The sequence below is a fragment of the Trachemys scripta genome, chromosome 7 (assembly GCF_013100865.1).
Source record: "Trachemys scripta elegans isolate TJP31775 chromosome 7, CAS_Tse_1.0, whole genome shotgun sequence".
In the NCBI taxonomy this organism is placed as follows: Eukaryota; Metazoa; Chordata; order Testudines; family Emydidae; genus Trachemys; species Trachemys scripta.
Window position 1 is genome coordinate 29701185 of NC_048304.1, and position 24040 is coordinate 29725224.

Here is a 24040-nt window from a genome sequence, read left to right on the forward strand (position 1 = left end):
ACTTATACACCCATGACACTCCCAGGCGGCCCCTGCAGGGGGTGCTGGAACTACAGTAGTACCAGCTGGATTCTATCTTGCAGCTGTGGAAGCGATGCTGAGGGAATGGGAAACAGCTGAATGCTGAAGGGGTTGCCTGCAATAGCATGGGACTGCATGACTGAGGAGGTCAAGGCCCACCATGGACTGGTCTCAGAGGGGATCCAGTAGGCGGCACCATCCCTATTTGCCAATAAGAAGCCGGGGACTGCGCTTTGACTCAGTTTTATTAGGAACATAAGTCAGCGGAAAAACTGGGCACGGAAGCAAGTCCCTGTGCCCCAGAGATAGCAAATACATTAATAATACGCGTCACTCATGGTTAAAACTGTCCCTCTACATTTAGCCAATAGTAAGACAAAGGACAGTGGAAGCCAAAATATAGGGTCAGGAATGCTATACAAACCCTGCAATGGCGAATGCAGAGAGGGGCCAGGAGGCCACGATGGGCCCAGGTGCTCTCTGGGCCTTCCTGCTGCAGGCCAGGGCCAGCTGGAGGAGTGGCCCAGATCCTCTGATAGGTTCATAGCCTCTCTTAGGACACCTAGCAGAGCCAGCTTTATTTTACAGACCTGGGAGAGTGCTTTGTGCAACAGGGCACCTACTCCTGGCTGTTCTGAGCACCCCACCCCCACTGCAGGCCCATCTGAGTCATGGAGCAGGGATGGGGAGATCCCGGGGCACTAGGCAGGGAGGGGCAGTGCCACCACTTCCTACCGCATGGCAAGACACATTATAATACAAGAATGGGAGAATGCCCCAAAACAGGGTGCAGCAACAACCCCCACCCCCCTTACACAGCTTGTAGAGCTCCCAAAGCCAAATGTGCAACAGGCCCTCTGCTGGGTGGGAGGGGTCCTGTTCACACTCCCCAGCTGCAAAGGGAGGTGGGAGTTAATGCTGCTTCTGCTAAGGCACCTCCTGAGGGTGGGAAGGAGAATTCCCCCCTGCAGTACACCCACAATACAGAGCCAGTCTGGTCTGGATGCCAGAACCCCAGCCCGGCCCTGAGGAAACCCTTTCTGATTGGCTGCCCATCCCCAGGAGGCTGGGAATGGGGATAGGCAGCCAATCAGAGCTGCTGCAGGAGCTAAGGTAGAGCTCCCCCACCCCAGCCAACAGTTTTCAGGTAAGGGAGGACAGAGCGGAAGGAACTCAGAAGCTCAGGGCAGCTTCACTCCCCTCCTCCCTCCTGTGAATAATGGGTCAAGCCCGTCCCCTACCCGTCCTGACGACAATAAATCAGTCCATTGTCTGCTCCTCCCCCCTCCATTCCTGTGAAGAGGGTGGGGCTCTTCTTTGCTCCTCCCCCTGCCTCCCTGCAATGGGGGAGGAACTAACCCCTGGCGCTGCCCCCTCAGCCTGACAGGTGGGAAACATCCTGTAGTGCAGGGGATTGAATGGGGGGATACAGAGCAGGGCTCTGGGGAGGCATGGGGTGGGCGGACAGTGAGATCTATAGCCAAATGAAGCCAGTAATACAAGGCCCAGGCAGCCCAGATGGGGGACCTGGGCTGACTGAGTCCAGGGCAGAGTCCCCCGCCGGGATTCTCGGTGGATGAGCAGTTACTCACCCCTGAGTCCCCTTGCGCAGAGCCAGGTGGGCGTTGTCACCGTCAGTCTGTCTTTCCCAACATCCCCACTAGGAGGAGCTGAACTGGCTGAGCAGAGCGCTGAAGTCCAGATCCCCCATGGAGGTGAGGCTCTCTTCCGGGAGGTTGCCCAGGACCCCATTGAGGAAGCTGTTGGTACTGCTGCCCCCCCCACCCCCACCGTTGCCCTGAGGCTCCTCCCCTGTCACGCCCACCACACCACGTTGGCTGCTCATCAGGCGGGTGATCGACTCGGGATAGGTCAGGAGCATGCTGTGCCCGTCAGCACCCTCGGTGGATGACCCCTGGTTCAGCAACTGCCGGAACTCAGTAGTGTTGATGGACTCCAGGCTGGTGTAGGTGGTGTCCTCCAGCAAGGCCCCCAGCTCCATGGCGGTTGGGTCGCCCCCGCCCTCAAACGGCAGGTGGAAGAAGGGGTCAAAGTTGGGCTCGGCCTCGGGAGCAGGGGGTGGGGGCTGGGCCCGGCTTGAGATGCCCAGGCTGGAGAACTCCTCCAGATTGACTGTACTGAAGCCCATCTGGGGGGCGGGAGGAGGAGGAGCTCGGCTGGGCCCAGTGAAGGGTAAGGAGGGGTGCTGGGCCGTGGCCTGTGGCTTCTGGAGGGGTGGCAGCTGCCCCATGGTGCTTGCCATTCCAGTGAGACCTAGAGAAGGGAGAGGTTAGTGCTGAGAGACGGGGGGGTCCAACCTCATGGGCAGGGACCCCAGTGCCTCCCCCCCAGGGCAGCATGGTACAGAGAAGCATTATGGGAGATTGTGCAGTCCCCCCACACTGGGGCTGGATTGGAGCTGGTGCCCCCTAGAGGGGAAAGGCCCATTCCCCACCCTGGCGCAATGTGGCTGGAGCCCCCTTACCACTGGGTTTGGGCACGGCTGTGCGGACAGGGACAGCAATCCGACGCGGGGAACGTGACTCCGGTACCACCACTGCTGGGAGGAGAGACATGGTCAGTGGCATGGGGGGATGACACAGCAGAGAACCCCCCCCACCGCAGCTAAGCCACCCTCAGATGCCCCTCCATGTAGGAGGCTAATGAGCTTCACCTCCCAAAACCACAGACATGTCATCCCACCATCCGCCTGCCCCTCCACCCCACCGGTACTAGAGGCAACCAAGTTCAGTCTCCTTTCTCCCAATCCCCCTTGGCTTAGGTGCCTGAAGCCCAACTATAAGGCTCACACCCCCCTGTCCCTCAAGAGCCACCCACCCTCCTGAGCTGCCCTCCCTCAAAGAGCCCCCCCTTCCCAGCCCCCCCAACCCCCTTCCCAGCTAAGAGACCACCCCTTCAGCAAAGAGACCCCCCACAATCTCCTCCCCATCCGCCCAGATACTCTGCCCCCCTGCCCCGTTACGAACCGTCGGCCACCCCCAGCCTCACCTGTGAAAGGCGCTTTCTGCACAAAGTTCTTGAAGGTGTCCCGCGTTCGCTTGCGCTTCTCCTCGATGCGATGGAAGTCACCTAGGGGAGAGCATGGCCCTTTAGCCCTGGGGGCTGATTCCCCCCTGCCCCGGGGTGGGGTCCCATTCCCCACTCCTGGAGCCAGCCAGTCCCCCTGCCCTCAGGCCAGAATGGAGCTGGCGCCCCCTAGAGGAAAGCCCCCCGATACCTTCATCTGGCAGGTAGCGGAACTCCATGGCCTCGCTGACCTCCTTGTCAGATGGGCGCCGGAGCTGCATCTGCACCGTCACCGGCTCCCTGAGTGCCTGGTCCTGGTATGGGGGGGTTTTGAACACGATGGCGACCTGCCGGTGCACATCTGCCTGCGAGAAGGAGCCCTTGGCCTCCCACGAGTCCTTGAAGAACCGGACCTCAATGTCCTCTGGGGGAGGCAAAGGGGGGGGATGAGGGGGCTGCAGGCACCAATGGGAGAGCTGGAGATAGGACCCAGGAGTCTGGGCTCCCAGCCCCCCAACCACTAAACCTTACTGCCCTCTCAGAGCTGTGGATAGACCCCAAGAGTCCTGACCCCAGGCCGCCCCACTCTAACCTCTGGTTTCCTCATCAGAGAGCAATGGAACCAGCTGCTTGGGAGGTGGGAGTGTATGGTGGTGGTGGTGGAGCGGGGGGGGGGGGGGGGGGGTTGGAGTCACCATCCCTGTGGAGGGAGCCAGGCTGGAGAGCCAGCTTTTGGGGATAAAGCCAACTGTGCCCTGATGGAAGAAGAGGACCCCTGTACTCACCCCTCTGGAGAGACCCAGCACGCCCATTCATCCCCCCCCCCCCCCCCCACACACACACACACTAGGAGCCCCAGGCCTGCACCCACACTCCCAGGGAGCCCCCTCCAGCCTCAGGGCTCCCGCCACGCACTTACCCTTCTGCACCTTGTCACAGAGCAGGAAGATCTCGTCCCCCCCCCAGGCAGCTCCCCGAGTTGCGATTGACCCGGCAGATCTTCAGCTCAGCCGTGTTGGGGGCTCCTGGGGAGGGAAAGTGGGAGTCAGGGACCCCAGGACAAACCAACATGGGGGCATGGGTGGGTCTCTTCCCCTGGGGCTCTCACTGGGCCCCCCCATATCCATGTGCTAGGGACCCCCTCCCCACAGCAACCCTCAGCCCCTCCATCCTCCTGTACCACCCCCCCACTGCTGCTCCAGGGACCCCCACCAACTCCTCCAATCTCTGGGCCAAGGACCCTCCCCTACGTACCCTCTCCCCCCACCGCTGTGCTTGTGACCCCCCCACCCCTGCAGCTGGGCCAGGCCCCCACTTCCAATCCCTCTGTCCTCCCCAGCTGGGCCTGGCCCCCTCCCTCCAGGGCTCACGGTTGTCGTAGATCGGCTGTGACACCACGAGGGGCAGCTGGACGAGGTGCCCAGTGCCCACAGGGTCCTGCACCCACACCTGGAAGCAGAGCCGCACGGCATTCAGGTCATAGTCCCCCTTCTGGTTGTCCAAGGGCACTGTGGGGGCGAGATGGGGGGGAATGAGACTCACACAGGGTGGCTGAGATCCCGGTCCCCACCTCCCCTCTCCTGGGACCCTTGGCTCCAACCCTGCCTGGGCAATTTCTCCCCCTCCCACATTGACTGAAGGGGCTGTTACTGGCTCTGACTCCTCCCCATCAAAGGGCTCCTGTTTGTCCTCCCTCACATCGAAAGGGCTGTGGTTGATTCTGTCCCACCCCCAGGCAGTCCTCCCCGCGCATCGAAGGGGCTGTGTTTGGTTCTGCCCCACCTCCAGGCAGTCCTTCCCCCATCAAAGGGTCTGTGTTTGGTTCTGCCNAGGCAGTCCTCCCCCCCATGGAAGGGTCTGTGGTTGGTTCTGCCCCAGCCCCAGGCAGTCCTCTCCCCATGAAAGGGGCTGTGGTTGGTTCTGCCCCAGGCCCAGGCAGTCCCTCACTCACCATTGAAGGGGTTGTTGTTGGTGCGGATGCGCTGTGCCACAGCCTCGTCCAGCTCCCGTTTCTTCACACACTGGATGCCCAGATTCTGGAAGCTGAGATGCAGGCAGGGGTTACCCACAGCCCCTCCCTGCATGGTGCCAGCCCAGCCCCGGGGAGGGTGGGGGGCTGGACCCCTGCGTTCCGTCCCCAGCTCTACCCAACTTGCTACGAGATCCTGGGTAAGTCCCCTCCCCTCGCGGTGCCACAGTTTCCCACAAAGCGAATCATCTGCAAAGCTGAGGGTATGTCTACACTACCCAACGGATCAGCTGGTAGTGATCAATCTATCAGGGATCGATTAATCGCATCGAGTGTAGATGCAATAAATCGATCCCCGATCGCTCTGCTGTCGACTCCTGTCCTCCACCGCGGCGAGAGGCGGAAGCGGAGTCGACGGGAGAGCAACGGCAGTTGACCCCACGCCGTGAGGACATGAGGTAAGTCGACCTAAGATACGTCAACTTCAGCTATGCTATTCTCGTAGCTGAACTTGCATATCTTAGGTCGATCCCCCCGCCAGGGTAGACCAGGCCTGAAATAGAACCCAGGAGTCCTGATGCCTGGCTCCCCACCCTGCCACATGGCTTTAACCCACTCGACGCCCACCCTCCCCCGAATTCCAGGGACAGAACCCAGGAGTCCTGACTCCAGCCTCCCATCTCTACTGCAGCTGACCCCACGCCCCTACCAAATGTGGGGATTGAACCCAGGCGTCCGGGCTCACCTGTGGATGTTGCGCTCAGGTGATAGCTCAGCCTCATAGTAGCCATCCTTGCAATCTTTGCCCACCAGCTCGTGGGGGTGGGGTCGGTGGGGGGCATCCTTGGTCACCAGAGAGATACGAACCTTCCCGGGGCCTGTGTAATTATTGATCTGGGGGTGGGAGATGGGGGCAAAGGTTAGGGGCTCCAAGGATTCTCAGCAGGGCTAGAAAGGAGCCCCTCCCCGCCATTCCCCACTGGAAATCAGGCTGAGATCTTCCAAATTCACTGCATCCATGAGCCTCCAGGGGGCAGCAGCTGCAGGGGTGTGGCCCCTTTGGCATCAGGCATTGTTGAGGTCCCACTCCACGTGGGAGCACGGGAGTGTTAACACTCAGAGCCCCTCCTCCAATCTCATGGGAGGGGGGAGGAGTGAGTCACAGAGTGGGGGAGCAGCATACCCTGGGGTCATGCAGCAAATCCAGAGAGCCAGAAAAAGAACCTAGCTCCCAGCTCACCCTCACCCCGCTTACTCTGTCCCACGAGACTCCACTCCCTTCCCAGAGCTAGGGATAGAACCCAGGAGTTCTGGCTCCCAACTCTCTGCTCTATCCACTAGGCAGTGCTCAATTCTCCAGGATTTCATTAGGGGGTCCAGGCCACCCACCCAGAGGTGAGGGATTGGGAATGCATAGGGGGCAGAGGAGGGGGCACTGGAGGTGCAAAGACCTTGTCGGTGAGTGCGGGGAGGGGCTGATCTTGAGGGTGAAGTGTGGGGGAGAGGTGCACTGGGGCGGGGGCTGACCTTGATGGTGGGGTGGGTCTTGGTAGTGTCGGTGCTGCGCTCCCCAGGGATGCTGCCGGCCGAGCGCCCCTCGCACTTGTAGCGGAAGCGCATGCCGCGCTGCTTGGGCTGTTCGATGATCTCCACGTAGGGGGGGCTGCTGGGGGTGGGCTCTGGGGGCACAGAGAGACAGACGTGAGCGACGGACAGACCAACCCTCGGCATCGCCCACACCTCTGCAATCACCAGTGGCTTTAGCGTGAAGGACATAAATCCCATGGAGCATGGAGGGAAACCGAGTCACATGGATTGGGGTCAGTGGCTGAACTAGGGAATAAAACCCAGGAGTCCTGACTCCCAGCCCCTCCTGCCCTATCCACTAGATCCCACTCTTCTTTCAGAACTGGACAGAACCCAGGAGTCCTTTTGAACAGCCCCTATGCCCCCCCCCCCCCCAAGGTGGCTGCAGCTCAGCATGGGGCAAGGGATCCCTGTATAAACAGCCCCCACACCCCACATCTCAGCACAGCCCTGTCAAGTCTGGGGCAGCTACTCCCTCTTGGGGATTTCCCCTGACTGGAGCTTTAATCTAACAGTGGAATGTACAGCCCCTTACATCACACTTTGCTGGCATTAGGCCAGCAGCCCTGCAGGGAGGAGATGGGAGTCCCCAGGAGATCTCCAGCCAGAGCTAGTCTTGAACCTTGTCACACAGGGCACAACCACTGACTGCAGCTTCTGCTGCAGGAATCCACCTCACAATGTGACTAATTCAGAGTCCGTGATGAGTCATCCCAACTCCCACCCCGCCAGGCAGGGGAATCCCTGGCACCAGGATCCCGGAGTGCTGAGATGCAGCCGCCTCTGGGGAGAGGTAAGAGGGCTGTTTATACACCGATCCCTCACCTGGTGCTGAGATGTAGTGTCACACTTGTGCCTCATGCAATTCATGGCATTTCTAGCACCACGGCACACCCTAGAGACATGCTGCGGTACTGGGGTAGCACTACTCTGAGGAGAGAGTGCTCCCTACTGAGCCCCTACCACACTCACTGCAGCACAGCGGCCTCCTGCATTCTATTCCTGGCTCTGGGACGAGAGTGGGATCAAGTGGGTTAGAGCAGGAGGTGCTGGGAGCCAGGACTCCTGGGTTCTACGGGGATAATCTCTAGTGCATGAGATGGTTTTGCAAGGGACTAGTGCTTCGACAGCTCTAACAGCCTTGGAGAGCAGTTGCTAGTGAAATACATTATTAACAATCATAATTTTGTTAATCACATTCAATTTAAATATGCAAGATGAATCATGACTCACCCTGGAGGCCCCAGTCCTGATGGAGGAGGACAAGTGGCAGCAGGTCTGAAAGGCAAGAATGGGAGGTATTATTGGCATGATAGAGCCAGGGTTTTAGCAACCTCCTGCAGCAGGGAGTTCCAGAGGTACAGGAGGCAGATAGGGCCCTTGTATGGTCCCAACTGGGAAAACAGATTTCTTCTAATCAATCAGCTCCACCTAGTGTCCATACCTGGTATTGCACCTCATCCCCTCTCCACTCTCACTCCCCATGCCTATTACATGCTTCTATGAGACCAGTCCTCCATGCTGCCCAGAATCCTGACTTGCCCACAAGCAACGGGGCTCATGCTGCCCCAGGGGAAAGAGTGGGGGTGAGATGCAACTGCCTCTGGGGTAGGCACAGGGCTGGCTAGCAGCTGCATAGTCATTTGGAATTAGAAATAAAAGATAATGGTGAATGGGGTTAAAACAGAAGGGGGTTATTCAGGGAGGAAGAACGGAATCTGCTGGGGTGGGAGGTGGCCTGGACACAGGGTTCACATGCCAAGTGACGTGCACCTGTACTCGGGGCTATTTCACCCCTTGATGTCCAGGCAGCATGAGGATTTGGGGAATTGGGCAGGCAGAGCAGGGGGCCCGTGGCGGGGAGTTAACAGCTCCTGATCTCAGATCCTGCCCCAGAGACAGGAAAGTCCCAGCTCCCACACCCTGCTGCTCTTTCCCGTAACTCACATGGGGCCTGTGCTAGCCTGGCACCACTCCCAGTTGTCACAGGGCACCCAGACTGCAGGCACTGCCAGGTCAGGCTGCAGTTGGTACACCTCCAAGAGAAATACTGAGTGCTGAAGGGAACAGGTTCTCTCCCATCGCAGTCAGGGCTAGCACAGATGCCCCAGTGCAGCACTAGGGGACACTGTGCTGATCCTGACCTCTCAACCCCACTGTCCTGGGAATGTCCAGCTCAGGCAATTTCATTGCTCTCCCTAGATGCTCCAGCAGTTCCAGCTGTTCTTACTCACCCCAGACACCCATGTGCGGTATTGTTGTGTGGCTGTTGTACACTGCCATGCTCCACCCTAGAAGTGGCTGCATTTTGTCGGCAGATGAAATGAAGCATGGTTTCTATAGCAGCTATAGAATGGTCTGCACACTAGACATGTCATTCCTACAGGACCAGAGAGGCCTCCAACTCTGGGTAACAGCAAGCACCAGACAAACCCTGTTACAGAGAGCTTCCCCTCCCGAGCACACATCTTTCAGAAACACACCCAAGGGATCCCTTCCCTGGCACTGAGATGCAGCCACTTCTGGGGCGGGTCGTTTATAAATTATACGGCACAGGGTTTTCCCATTGAACACCCCAGGCATCTGGCTGCTTCCTTTGGGAAGACAATCCCATGCTTTCTCCCTGGTGCTCGTTTCCCCAGCCAGGTGATGTGTGGATTTCAGGCATGGCGTGATCAGGGCCTGGTTTGTGAAGGACCCTGCCCAGTGACACACCCAAATCCTTCCAAGTGGGGAGGGAGTGGGGCATTGTCACATAGGGCTCGTCCATGCTTCCAGGGCTGCAGCGTCTCCCGCCATAGGTACTCAACATCCCCAAGAGGCAGGAGTGGTCGGTGGGAGAAGCTCTCCTGTTGACTCAGCACTGTCTGCCCTGGGAGTTAGGTCGGTGTAACTGCATCGCTCCGGGGGGTGGATTTCCCACACCCCTGAGCAATATAGTTATACCAATGTAAGTCCGGAGCATCAACCCAGCGGAGATGCAGGCAGGTCAGCATTGAGTACTAGGACTCCTGGGTTCTAGTCCCAGCTCTAAGAGGGGAATAGTGACTAGTGGTTAGAGCAGTGGACTGGGAGTTAGGACTCCTGGGTCTTATTCCTGGCTCTGGGAGAGCAGCTGTGGTTTTGGGTGCCCCAATCACCTCTCAGGCAGAGCCCTGAGCCCCCCCGTCTCCACAGAGCACCTCCATAGAGCAACTCCAACAGGGAATTCCTGGGAAGACTGAGCTGCTGAGAACCAGAAGTGGGACTAGACCGGCGCTGCCCTGATACGTACAAGCAGCCAATGCTGCCCTCGTTCCCCACTCCTCTGCTGGACGAAGACATCACAGCCTTGGCCGCATCTGCAGCACTGTGCCCCCTAGCACCAGGCAGGGGCACTGGGGCCAACACTGACTGTGAGGGGAGAGTGCCCCCTACTGAGCTCCCCCAGCACCCACTGAAGCCTCCAGGACTGCAGCCTGATTCTGCCCAGCCCAGGGCTCCCAGCTTGGCTCAGACCAGCAATTAGTGCTCTTAGTTTCTGTTTGCAGAGCTGGGAGCTGCACCAAGGGGCCCAGCTCACTCATTAACCAGGTCCCATTGTCCCAGCAGCACTGCTAGTGGGAGGTGATTTATGGGGCCTGTGCAGGGACCAAGGGAGGCAGCAATTTAGGAAGAGGAAGAACAACAGAAACTGTATTTCAACTCAAAACCCCACAGGTGGTGGGAGAGGGGAGGCATAACCCAGGACTGGCCTAGCGGGGGCTGCAGGGTAGGAGTGAAGGCCTCCTGAAGGGAGTTTTCTGCCTGTTTCAGCACTAAGTTTTTAAAGTGGAAATAATGAGGGGTGGGGGGCAATATTCTAACCACTGCCCCATACGTACCCACTGATCCCAGGCCTGCCAGCTCCAGGAATGGGGAGCCCTGGTCCCCTAGGATCCATGCCCCCTCCCAGCATGCTGCTGGGATGCAGGGGGAGGGGCAGAGGGAACACAATTCTTTTCCCTTGACGTCATCTGTTTTGTGCAGGAATCTTGTGGCCAGAGGCTGGGACAACAGTCCCTCAGCCAGGGGAGTGGCAGGAGCCCATCACAGGGAGGACAGAGAACTGGAGCCCTGGGGGACAATCCTGCCCTGGGTGCTGAAGTGGGGGGGGACAGAACGGAACTAGATGGGGACTTCTCATCTCTGTGAATTACGGGCATTACAGTAGTGCCGGGCCCAGCACAGACCCCAGCCGAACTCAGGGCCCTGTCATGGCGGGCGCTGCACAGACCCTGCTGAGATCAGGGCTGCTGCACAGACACACAGTGAGAGACAGTCCCTGCTCTGGAGATCTAATACCTACACAGAGAAAGGGTGGGAGGGGAAACTGAAGTACAGAGAGGGGGAGGGACCTGCCCAAGGTGACAAAAAGAATCCAGGAGTCCTGTGTTTTATGCACTGGGCTGCCTCCACATGCAGGTCCATTCAAGTTTCAGGGAACATTTGGTGATGTGTCAGTCTCCTGGGTTCTAGCTGCAGCTCTAGGAGGGGAGTGGGGACTAGGATTTCTGGGAGGCAGCAAGGTTTTTTTCCCGCCTCCTTCCAGAGACAACCAAGCTATGCCTCCCCACTGACCCCTGGGGCCAGTACCCCCTCCCTCCCAAATCTCTCTGCAAAAGCCATCAACGTTGGGATGCCAGCAGGAGCCACCTTTGTGTCCTGCTTGTCTGCAAAGTGGTTGACAAGCACGCACACACATACAGGGGAGATGGAGAGAGTGTCCTTCGTCTGTAAGGCCAGATGGGCCCACTGCGATCATCTAGTCTGATGTCATGTATAGCTAGAGCCTACCAAATTCACAGCCATGAAAAACACATCACAGATCATGAAATCTGGTCTCCCCCTGTGAAATCCGGTCTCATGTGCTTTTACCCTATACTATACAGATTTCACAGGGGAGACCAGCGTTTCTCAAATTGGAGGTCCTGACCCAAAAGGGAGTTGCGGGGGGGTGGGTGGGGGGGTGTCACAAGGTTATGGTATGAGGATTGCGGAATTGCCACCCCTCACTTCTGCGCTGCCTTCAGAGCTGGGCAGCCGGACAGCAGCAGCTGTCGGCCAGGTGCTCAGTCCTGAAGGCAGCACCCCACCAGCAGCAGTGCAAAAGCAAGGGTGGCAATACCATACCATGCCATCCTTACCTCTGCATTGCTGCCTTCAGACCTGGGCAGCCGGAGAGTGGCGGCTGCTGACAGAGGGTAGCACTGCAGAAGTAAGAGTGGCAATACCATACCATGCCACCCTTACTTCTGCGCTGCTGCTGGCGGCGGCTCTGCCTTCAGAGCTGGGCTCCCGGCCAGCAGCCACCGCTCTCCAGCTGCCCAGTTCTGAAGGCAGCGCCGCCAGCACCTGCGCAGAAGGGTAGCAGTGTCGCAACCACCCCTACAATAACCTTGCGACCCCCGTCACAACTCCTTTTTGGGTCAGGATCCCTACAATTACAGCACCGTGAAATTTCAGCTGTAAAGAGCTGAAATCATTAAATGAATGATTTTTAAAATCCTGTGCCCGTGAAATTGACCAAAATGGAACGTGAATTTGGTAGGGTCCTATATCTAACATAAGCCATAGGCCGGCCCAGAATTAATGCATCCAGGACAGAGCAGATCTTCTAGAAAACCATCCAATCTTGATTTAAACATTGCCAGTGATGGAGAATCCACCACAGCCCGCGGTTGGTCCAATGGTGAATTCCCCTCACTGGTAAAAAAAATGTTGCCTTATTTCCGATCTGCATTCCGCAAGCTTCTATTTCCAGCTGCTGGATCACGTTACACCTCTGACTGCCGAACTAAAGAGCCCTCATGTTATCCAATTTCTGTCCCCATGTCACTTTCTGTTCCCTATGTATATGCCCAAGAGGTGCATACAGGGGACGGTGTATGTAAAATACACACATGCAGGACAGCCCCAATCCTGGCTGAGCCCAGGGACTGAACGGGGGACTTCCCGAGCTAAAAGGCTGAGGCCAGATTGACACTCGAAACGTTTGCTGGTAAAGCAATGTCACTCACGGGTGAGATTTGTTAACAACATTTTATACTAGCAACAGCTCCAATGCAGACACTGTTATAGCAGCAAACGGACTCAGAGCACTGATGAGAATAATGATAAAACTGTCCTCTTGTCAGTGGCTTGTTTTGCTCAGCGAACTGGTATAAGGAGCGTTTTGCTGGTATAAGCAGAGTCTCCACTAGGAAGGTTTGCCGGCATGACTGTACTGGTATAGCAATACTGACAAATCCTTTCTAGTTTAGACTAGGACAGTGTCATTACAGTTTGAGCTACAGAGCTAGGCTGGGTAGCTGGGAGCTGCGAGATTCCCATCCTCTGTGGATCATCACAGAGGGAGGTGAATATTACATATGGACCTGGCAGTGTGGCGAGTGGGTAGAACATGGCACTGGGGCTCCGGATGCCAGGGTTCTATTCCTGGCTCCGCCACCAGCTACTGGGTGATTGGGTAAGTCATCCCTCCCTGTGCCTCAGCGGTTTCTAAACTGATTTCGTTTCCATGACTGCAAAAAGACAGTTTGTCTGCCTTAAGATGACTGTAATCAAATCTCGTGCTTCATGGCTTTAGCTAGTCACTTTCTGGGGTCAGGAAGGGATTTTTCCTCCCAATGCACAGCTAACTAGATGTGTTTAGTTAGTTAAGACTGGGACTTTTCAGCTTGGAAACGAAACAACTTTAGGGGGGAGGGATAGCTCAGTGGTTTGAGCATTGGCCTGCTAAACCGAGGGTTGTGAGCTCAATCCTCGAGGGGCCACTTAGGGATCTGAGGCATAACTCAGTACTTGCTCCTGCTAGTGAAGGCAGGGGGCTGGACTCAATGACCTTTTGCGGTCCCTTCCAGTTCTATGAGACATGTATATCTCCATATATTACAACTAAGGAGGGATATTATAGATTGGCGTGGAGAAAGTAAATAAGGAAGTGTTGTTTATTTCTCATAACACAAGAACTAGGGGTCACCAAATGAAATTAATAGGCAGCAGGTTTAAAACAAACAAAAGTAAGTATTTCTTCACACAATGCACAGTCAACCTGTGGAACTCTTTGCCAGAGGATGCTGTGAAGGCCAAGACTATAACAGGGTTCAAAAAAGAACTAGATAAGTTCATGGAGGATAGGTCCATCAATGGCTATTAGCCAGGATGGGCAGGGATGGTGTCCCTAGCCTCTGTTTGCCAGAAGCTGGGAATGGGCAACAGGGGATGGATCACTTGATGATTACCTGTTCTGTTCGTTCCCTTTGAAGCACCTAGCATTGGCCATTGTCGGAAGACAGGATTCTGGGCTAGATGGACCATTGGTCTGACCCAGTATGGCCGTTCTTATGCCTGGGTTGGGGATTTTTTTTCTGACTTCCTCTGAAGCACCAGAGATCAGCCCAGCTGGGACACTGGATGGGGTGAGCCAGTGCTCTGAGGTGGTATCAAATCCCCTCTCTAGCTGCCTGGCTGGTGGACCTTGCCCAGATGCTCAGGGTTCAGTACATCACCAGATTGGGGGTCATGAAGGATTTTCTCCCAGGCCAGATTGGCAGGCACCTTGGGGGCACCTTGGGGATTTTCTCCCAGGCCAGATTGGCAGGCACCTCCCTCTGCAGCTTGGGGTGCAGGTCACCTCCTAGGATCAGCTGGGCATGGCTCACCTCAGCAATTCCTTGCCAGCACAGGGCCCTTGGGCACTGTGGGCTCCTTGGTCTTCCCTGTTCTCTCCCTGGGGCTCACAACAATTTAGTCTCCTGAGGACTCAAAAGCATTGGGCTCAATACGAGCAGAATTGGGTGATAATGAACCCGTGTTCTACAGAGAGTCAGCCTGGACGATCTGATGGTCTCTTGTGTCCTTAAACTCTAGGAAACCAGAGTGGACTGATTTAAAATCAAGGTGATTTAAATTACGAAGTGGAAAGCCTCAATTTCAATCATCCATTTTCATAAACTTTTCCATTTGTACTTCAGTAATTTTCTAAAGAAAGGTGCCCTCTCATTAAAACAAGCTGAGTTACAACTAAACAGAGCCTTTAGGCTAGATTTGGTACATCTTTTTGCTGCCTAAGAGAATACACTATAACAATATGCATTTATGTAAGCAATTATATAGCTTAATATTTTCAGATTCTTATTAACTGAACATCTTCAGCATGTTAGAAAATAGTAAAAGATATATAGCTTATTTACTAGATAATTAACTTTTTGCTCATTATTTGTGTCAAGACGCATTAAGAGGGTAACTGGAATTTAATTAAATACACAACAGCATCTAAAATGCATTTTTATTAAACAAAACCTTAAATGTTTTGGATCCATAAACTTCTCTTATCAAAACATGTTTCACACTTACAACTAAATTAAAGAAACAGAGGGATTAACTGTAGTCAGTGAATTAAACTGATTGTTTCAGGTCAGCCTGGGAACATTTTCAAACATGCCTAAGTGAAAGAGACTGGGGTTTAAATTCCTAGTCTCACCTAAGTCTCTTTAAAATGAGACAGGCTCCCATATTACTTAGGCTGGCGTATTGTGCCATATTTCTAAAGCCTGAATTCAAAAGTTAGATGTTCCCCCTCATTCTTTCTTTATACAGAAAAGCAGCCTTGAACTCAAAGGGGTTTTTTTAATAGAATCTCATGGATTCAGCATATTTTTATTTAATAACATTTTAAAAGATTATAATACATGTATAGGGTTTACATATTTTGTATTAAATTCAGATTTCATTTAACCAGGTTTATTTTGAAAAAGAAAACATAATTTAAATAAAAATTAAAATTAAAAAAACTGTTTTTTTTTTTAAAATAAAATCATTTAATGTTATCCACTCAGTATGAAACTACAGAGATAGATCAGGCTGAGTCTAGAAAGTGCCCCACAGCAAAGGACTTGAGAGCACCGTCTGTTTAGCTTCTCCAAGCAAAGTATAAGAAGTGATTCGAACCTGGGCTTTAAGCACCTCTATGTGGAGGAGATTTCAAAGAGCAGAGGACTCATTAAGTCAGCAGACCAAAGACAGAACAAGACCCAATGTCCTGGAGCTGAAGCTTGACAAATTCAGACAAGAAATAAGTTGCAAATTTTTAAACAGGAAGCGGGATTAACCATTAGAATAGCTGACTCCAGGACTGGGTGGAGTGTCTATTACTTGGGGTCTTTCGATCCAGCTCACACGTCACTCTAAAACCAATGTTCTAGCTCAACCACCAGATCTGGGCTGGAGGCAGGAATGGCTGGGAACGGTTCTCTGGCCTGGGTTATGCAGGTGGTCAGACTGGATGATCACAACAATGTCCCTTCTGGCCTTGAAATCTACTATGATCCATGACTGACAAGAATTAAGAGGCAGCGTGGTCCAGTGGACAGGGGCACTGGCCTGAGCGTCAGGACTCCTGAGTTCTAGTCCCAGATCTGCGACTGAGCTGCTGCATGACCTTGGGCAAGTCTTTTCCCCTCTTGGTGCCTCGGACTCCCCATCCACCCTTCGTCTATTCAGACTGTGAGCTCCTCCAGGGCAGGGACTGTCTCACTGTGTGTCTGTGCCTGGCACAACGGGATGGTCCCTCTCAGCTGTGCACATGGGGGGACCGTGATCTCAGTTGGAACCTTGAGTTACAACCATAATACGAATAATATTGAATAAGTGCATTAGACCAAGGGTTGAGGCGTCTGATGGGACGAATTGATTAAAAGCAGCAGTCAAAAAGCAAACACATTACACAACTCCCTAAGAGCGGGATGAAGGGTCTTCCAATGCCAGCATATAAACCAATGGTGCAGGCGCACAGGGCACGCCACCTCTCACAGGGCCCAAAATCGCAGGGGGCTCCTAGTAGGCCGAGAGGCCTAGAGCAGTGGGGACTGCTCACCTTGGATCTGAGCTGAGGATGGTAAAGAGGAGATTGGGAGCATCCCTTGCTTTCTGGCAGCACTAGGACAGTCATAGATTCTAAGGCCGGAAGGGCCCCCTGCGATAGGCTGACCTCCTGTCTCACACAGGCCATAGGCATGCCCTGAATCGAGTCCTGGCTGAGATCAGAAGGCAACAAATTCAGAACTGATCAGAGGAAAGGATTTCCACACACGGCACCGTTCACCTGCAGAACCCATTGCCACAGGCTGCGACTGAGGCTGGGGGCCGAGCAGGAATCCAGAAGGGACTGGCCATTTCTTTGGAGAACAAGACTACATGGAGTTGGAAGGGCGGAGGCTGTAAAATCAGACAGAGCTTTGGACAGGACATCAAACCTCCTGCCAGAGAGATGAAGCTGCTCTCTGTCCGGTCAAAGTTGGGAGGACAGAGTTGGGAGGAGACTACTGAAGGGGGCCAGATTATTCCCCCTCAGCTGCTCCCATAGGGGCGTCTTGTGCCTGCCTCTGAAGCAGCTGGTTCCACAGCCATGGTCAGCGATGGGGCTAGAAGGACTTCAGGCCTGATCCAGCCTTGCAAGTAGCCTGAGTTCAAAGTAAGTCATTGCAGTAACTCCCAGCCAGCTCACTGGGGCAGGGAATATCTTTGTTCTCTTTGTACAGCGCCTAGCGCAATGGAGTTCTGCTGTGGGACTGGGGCTCCTGGTGCTACCAGCACATATGAAATACACAGCAATACTAATTCTCATGCTGGGTAGAATTACACACAAGCACCTTGCTGAATCAGAGCCTAGGACTGGGTGTATAACAGAAAGCAGGAACAGAATAACCTGTTCCATTATTATTACTCGTATTACAGAAATGTCTAGAGGCCCTGGCCAAGGCTGGGAACACCTTGTGATGCCAGGAGCCATACAGCTCCCCACCATGTCTGGTGCTGCACAGACACACACTGAAAGACAATCCCTGCCCTGCACCAGGGTGAGTGGCTAGGGCACTGGACTGGGACTCAGGACACCTGGGTTCTATTCCTAGGTCTGCCACCAACTTTAGGCAAGTCCCTTTCCCTCTCCGTGCCTCAGTTTCCCTTTTCACCCCATGTCTTTCAACACCCTGTCTACGCTAGGCAGGGTATACCAGCAAAGATGTCTCCACTGCGTTGGCCACGTTGTGGGTTCTGCCAACATATCTGGCAAAACCTTTTACCTTAGACAAGGTTTGGAAGCTCTTCATGCAGGGCCTGTCCCTTGCTGTGTGTCTGAGCCATGCCCAGCACAACTGGGGGCGCTGTGTCTCAGCTAGAGGTCTAGGCAGCACCATCCCCTGACCTCAGTCAGTGGGGTGGGGAGGGGGAAAAGAGTCTAGGTGCTACCGCAATACACCTAATAAATAACTATTAGCAGCAGGAAAAGGTGGTGTTCTTTGTTTTATACCTATACCTATCTCATAGAGCTGGAAGGGACCCCGAGAGGTCATCGAGTCCAGCCCCCTGCCTTCACTAGCAGGACCAAGTACTGATTTTCCCCAGATCCCTAAGTGGCCCCCTCAAGGATTGAACTCACAACCCTGAGTTTAGCAGGCCAATGCTCAAACCACTGAGCTATCCCTCCCTCCCTAAGGTCTTGTCTCAGTTGCCGCTGAGGCACATTAGCCCCAGTGGTATTTGGGCTTCTGGTTTTGGTGGCAGGGTCTGGCTATTTAAGGCACTTGGAAGTGTTAGGCTTAGCTGTACCAGGTCAAACCAGTGGGCTCCATCAGCCCAGTACCCCACCTCCTTAAGGCGGCTGTGTGGGGTGGAGAGAAATTCCTTCCCAACCCCTCACATGAGGACTGGTGACCTCTAGAGCTTGTTGTAGTTCCCCACTTCTGAGCCTACAAGGGCCGGAGAGGAGCAGAGAACTGGGGTGGGGATAGCCTGAATTGATGGGAGTGTGGAAAACGGAGTTTGTTATACAGATACATCCATCCTTTCTAGCTCTCTGGGTTGTGAAAAAATAGCCCTTTAAAAACAGACTGTCACCAACATGCTCTTGCCGTCCCCGCACACAATCACCACGTTAACTTTGAAACCTAATGATGACTGTCCCAAAACAGCCACACAATCAGCTGTTTCATGTTGAGCCATTCAGCCAAAATGGGTGGCTGGCTCAGCCGTAAACCCTTCTCCAGAGCCTACAGGCCCAGCTGCCCAAACCTCCCCGCTCCGCCACCCCAGAATTTCTAAGGAAAGCAATGCCGAGTACGTCTACATGAAAACTACCTAGGCAGAAGATAATCTTGACTGGAGTCTGTAGGTGGTACAGTTCTAGTAAGCTACACATCTGGGGGATGCACCCAGCACATGAGCCACTCACGGGGTTAATTCAGTAGGAATTGTCAGCTTGTTGGGGCAGGGACCATCTTTCTGTTCTGGGTCTGTACAGCACCCAGCACAAGGGGTCCTGGGCCATGACTGGGGCTCCTACATGCTACTGCAATACAAAGATTTGCTGATTCTAATGCCAGAAACGACCACTGTGATCATCTAGTCTGAACTCTGGTATAACAGGCCAAAGGCCAGCCCCGAATTAATTCCCAACTGAACTAGAGCAGATCTCTTAGAAAAAAAGATCCAATTTAGTTTAAAAGTTGCCCATGATGGAGAATCCACCATAGCCTGCGGAGCCCCCTCCCCCCCCAAGCCTAGTATCCCCTGGATTCTTCTGGTTCCCAAACTGGGAGCCCCCCTCCTTGACTCCCTCCAGCTCGGGAAGTCATCCCACTGTATTAATTCCCCTCGCTGTTAAAACAGAAACACTTTATTTCTAGTCTGAATTTGTGTAGCTTTAAAAGTTGTGAGACCTTTGTCTGCTAGACTGAACAGCACATTATCAAATTTCTGTTCCCCATGTAGTGCTCACAGACCGATCAAATCAGCCCTTCTCTTTGTTAGGCTAAACAGATTGAGTTCCTCAAGTCTCAAGCACATAACAACAAAACACTTCCGGTTTGAAGGATTTCATTTACTCTGTCACTGTATTTCTGCCCTGGTTGGCGGGAGAGAAGCGCTCTGGCTTATGGGATAATATGGGAAGTGCCATACTATATAAGAACTAGGTGTTAATATATGATGGGTTACAGGCCCAATACATCATATCAGAGCTGCCGTTTCCCTGCTCTACAGTGTCCAGTCAACTCCAGCCCGGCCCTTCCTCCATGCCAAAGGATTCCACTATCTGTGTTTTTCCCAACGTGTTGGCTTTTTTTAAGAGACACAAATCCTCTCTGTTCCCCCTGCCCCACATTTCAGCCCCCAAATCCACTGGGCCTGCCTGACCCCCAAAGCAAACAGGGAAATCGCTGCCAACCAAGGCCCCGGAAGCAGGTCTCACCAGACATCACCACAACAAAACTTTTTCAAAACAAGGCAGGGACCCAGAAATGCAGCCGCTGGGGAAATAATGGGCGGTGGGGGATGGGACAAAGCAGGGGAAACCCAAGCTCCTGGGGAATCCCAGCTGCTCTCCAAGCCCCCCATATTCATAACCAGCACTCCAATAATAGGGGGCTTCCCCCCACACACCCACCTGTCCCAGTGACTCCCATTTTACACACACCACTCCAGAGACGGGGGTGAGGGGAGTAGAGACAACCCAGAGATAAATGGGGGTTCTGGATTTGGGGAAAAGTCCATATTGCTGGATTGGGGGTACACACTTACCATCCATTTCTGCCAGAAGTCAGGCTAGGTCCCAGGCTGGGAATCAAGGAGGTACGGGGGTAGGGGCTCCCTAGCTGGAGGGAGTCAAGGAGGGGGGCTCCCAGTTTGGGAACCAGAAGAATCCAGGGGATACTAAGCTTGGGTCAGGGGGGACTCCGCAGGCTAGGACTGGCCCCGGCGTGGGGGCTCAGGAGATGGACTCCAGTCCACAATAAGAGCGTGTGCAAGGTCGGGGGTGTCTCAGTACAACAGCTGGTCCCACCCAGAGAGGGGGGATGTAGGCGCCAAGGGGATGGGGGCCTCTTTGGGGTGGGGCCCCCACTGGGGAGGATTCTGATAGGGAACGGGGGGGATTCTGACTCCTGCGGGGGATCCCGACCCCTATGGCGGGTCCCAGCCCCAATCGGGAGAGGGGTGCAGGTGGGTATGCCCCGGGGAGTCTGTCCGAGAGGGAGCCCAGCTAGGGCGGGTCCAGCCCCTCGAAGGGCTCCGAGGCGGAAGGGGGTTCCGGCTCCAATCGGGGGTCCGAGGCAGGGGCGGGGCCAGGGGCGTGGTCCAGGCGGGGGCCTCCGGCGGGATCGGGTCCAGGTGCCGCCGCTGTATCCGTTCGCAAACTACGCCGCACGCGGAAATGACCGCGGCACGTGACCCGCCCCGCTGCTGGGAAAGCCCCGCCCACTATGCAAATGAGCGGGGGATTCTACGCAGGCGCGGAAGCGAGGGATGGAGCAGGGGCGAATTCCACACCAGCGAGGGAGAGAACGAAAAATAGAGAGAGGCGGCAAGTATCAGGCAAGGCGTCATAGGGCCACATGGGACCCATACGCTGGGTGTCATGTGACCATTCGGACTTGCGTGTGGGACACTATTAGGCTATATAGGCACTAGGGTGCAGCACTTAGGCTGGGACATTATGTAGCAGCAGTTTTCAATCAGGGGTCAGCGTTAGACTCACTAGAGCCCAGGGCAGAAAGCCCAAGCCCAAGCCCTGCTGTGCAGACCTGAAGCCCGGGGCTCTGAGCTCTGCCCCCTGGGGCTAAAGTTGAAGCCTGAACAACTTAGCTGTGTGGGGCTCCAGGCACTTGCCCAGCTTTCTACCCACTAATGTCACTCTGGCTTTTATAGGCAGAAAACCAGTTGTGATGGCACAGCTGGGCCATGGAGTTTATATAGCATGGGGGGGCTCCAAAAGAAAAAGGTTGAGAGCCCCTGTTATATAGGACCCACACATTGGGCAGAATGGGTCCATATGGGCACCAGGGCAGGGTGTTACAAACCACATAGGGTAGAGGGAGAAGCATTACAGGGCCACATAGGGACTGGGATTCTATGGGCTAGTATAAGGACCTGGCCTATGAGTGCTCTGGGGTTATTTAGGAACTACAGTGGATCATTATGGGGCCATATAGGGACCAGTTCATGAGATGTGATTGGGACTAGGGTGGGGCACCACTGCATTATACAGGGACCACTATGGGGTGTTACAAAATCATATAGGGGGCTGCACATGCCATATAGGATGTGACAAGGCCACAAAGGAACCAGGAAGGATAAGAGTCTTATCACAGCTGCTGTGGCCTCCCCAGTGGGTTTTTAGGCCAGATGCCCACAGCAGTAAATGGCTGAGTCAATGTTTGATGGCCCTACAGTCGCCTCTTGGGGCTTCAGACCTCAGAGGTAAACCCTCAAGGCTGGTTCTGGCAGAGATATTGTTCTGATCCCTGTCTCTAGCAAATAAACTCACTCACACCAACCTCCCTTAAGGAGGACACAGCCACATCACCTTACCTCTTCCCCCAGAAGTCTCTCAGGGAGATCACTCTTTGTTGTAAATTCCTTTGCTGGTGCAAAGATCATTCTCCTAGGCCATTACTTTGACTGTATCACCCCTCTCTGTGCTTCCCTTCATTGGTCTTCCCTTCTCTCCTAGATCAGTCATAAGCTGCTTCTCTTCCCTTTCAAGGCCCTCCATGGCCAATCCCCACCTGACCTATAATCTCTCTCAGGGGTGCTGGAACAATTTGTATAGTAGAGGTGCTGAGAGCCATTGAACCAAATTGTAAACCCTGTACATAATGGAAGCCACTTCAAGTCAGGGGATGCAGCAGCACCCCTAGTTCCAGCACTTGTGATCTCTCATTTAATATAAAGAAGCCGATTCCCATCCCCAATCAGCCTGTACTGGCAGCATCCACTGCTCACTTGTTACATTTGTCAACAGCCCCTTCATCCTTTCTCCCATGCTATCACTTATGTTTGTGAGGAGCTCGCTGTAAATACCCGCAGAGCCATCTCATTGTCCTCCTTCAAACTATCCTTTGTTGGGATGCCTGTCACGGAGTCACCGGGGCGATACTCTGGAACTACTCCGTATGAAGTCAGCCAGGACTCTGGGGGAGCCTCCTCTCTCTGAGCATATTGTCACCAGGGCAAGAAGCTTACACAGCTTCGACCTTCCTGGGTCTGACCTCGGAGCATTCAGCATCCCCTTCCACACCGTGTGCTTCCCGCAGCGAGTCCACCTGGACAGGATTCCTGGGGAAGCCAGAGGTCCCTGCACCCCAACTCCACAGTCAGATGTGACTCTCGGCCAGCCGGTAAAACAGAAGGTTTATTAGTCAACAGGAACACAGCGTGGGACAGAACTTGTTAGCACAGAAATCAGTGACTTTCAGCGAAGTCCATCTTGGGAGGAGGGGAGCCCAGAGCCAGGGCTCAGGTCCTCCCTCTGTGCCCTAAGCCAGCGGAGACTGACTCCCTTTCAGCTGCCTGGCCCCTGCCCTGCCCGTTGTTCCTCCTCTAGCCTTTGTCTCACTTCCTGGGCCAAGAGTCACCTGATCACATCCCCCTTCTGGTTCTCAAGTTACAAAGGGGCGACCATAGCATCCGTGCAGACAGCTGGAGCAACTCCCACAAAAGTCACACACCCTTATTCCCGCAATGTAGACATTGGTGCAATATACAGGGAAACTGAAGCACACACAGCATTCATGCAAAACAGTAAGAGTCACATAGGCTCACATACAACATAACAAGGGAAAATCCCCACTATGTCACAATGCCTACAAAAAGCATGATGTTTAGGCTGTTGGTGTTATGAACCCAGTGCCCAGCATGCAGACCAGGATTGTCTCATTGTTCCTGTCTGGCTGTATCTATCTGTCATTTCTTGATTTATAGATCGTGAGGTAGGTTTTGTGTTTGTACAGTACCTTGCATAATGGGGCTCTGGTCCTGGGCATGCTGAGATAAAAGATTGCCTGTCAACAGCCTCTCTGAGGCTGAACTCCTAATAGAAGGGTGATTAAAAGACAGACCTGGAAAGCCCCAAAAAAGGGGATTAAAGAACCCTGGGGAAACTGAGGCAAGGCAAGCGGTGCCACTGTAAGTGCTACGGAGGCCAACGGTGCCACACCACCTTAGAGAGATGGGCTCTATTCCCAGCTTCGCTTTAAGTGCCCCTAGCTTCCTACCTGTACAACAGAAAGGATGCTAGTCACCTCCCCTAGCTAGAGGGCTGGGAAGCGGATGGAAATATTAGCAGCAAACAATGGACGAATCTTGAACTCCTGATCCCTGGCTCCCAGCCCCTGAGACGAGTCTCTGTGGCTCCAAGTCAGGTCGCTGTGGGCCCAGGCTGGCTGGCTGCGGTGTCGGGCTCAGGGCCTCCAGGGACACGTTTCACGCGGCTCCCCCTCTCCCGGGGTTGAGGTTTTAGAAGCAGGGGAGGGTGAGGAGCCGAACCTCGAGGATCCCTCGACACACGCTGCCGGGCACTCGACTGGCCTCGTGGTGTCACATGACTTCCTCCCATGAGTCCAGCTAGCTGCCAGACGCCTG

The 24040-nt window shown here is 54.4% G+C and overlaps 1 protein-coding gene across 1 annotated transcript; it reads right to left on the reverse strand.

Moving 5' to 3' along the window:
• Nucleotides 1-248: 248 nt before the first annotated feature.
• Nucleotides 249-20865, reverse strand: RELA (RELA proto-oncogene, NF-kB subunit). Its single transcript, XM_034776597.1, is given in 12 exon segments — nt 249-2295; nt 2507-2581; nt 3031-3111; nt 3260-3472; nt 3968-4010; nt 4012-4073; nt 4419-4556; nt 5000-5091; nt 5763-5911; nt 6545-6696; nt 7838-7882; nt 20201-20865. Coding segments are annotated over 12 exon segments (1671 nt in total). The 5' UTR covers nt 20208-20865; the 3' UTR covers nt 249-1681.
• Between the last annotated feature and the right edge of the window lie 3175 nt (nt 20866-24040).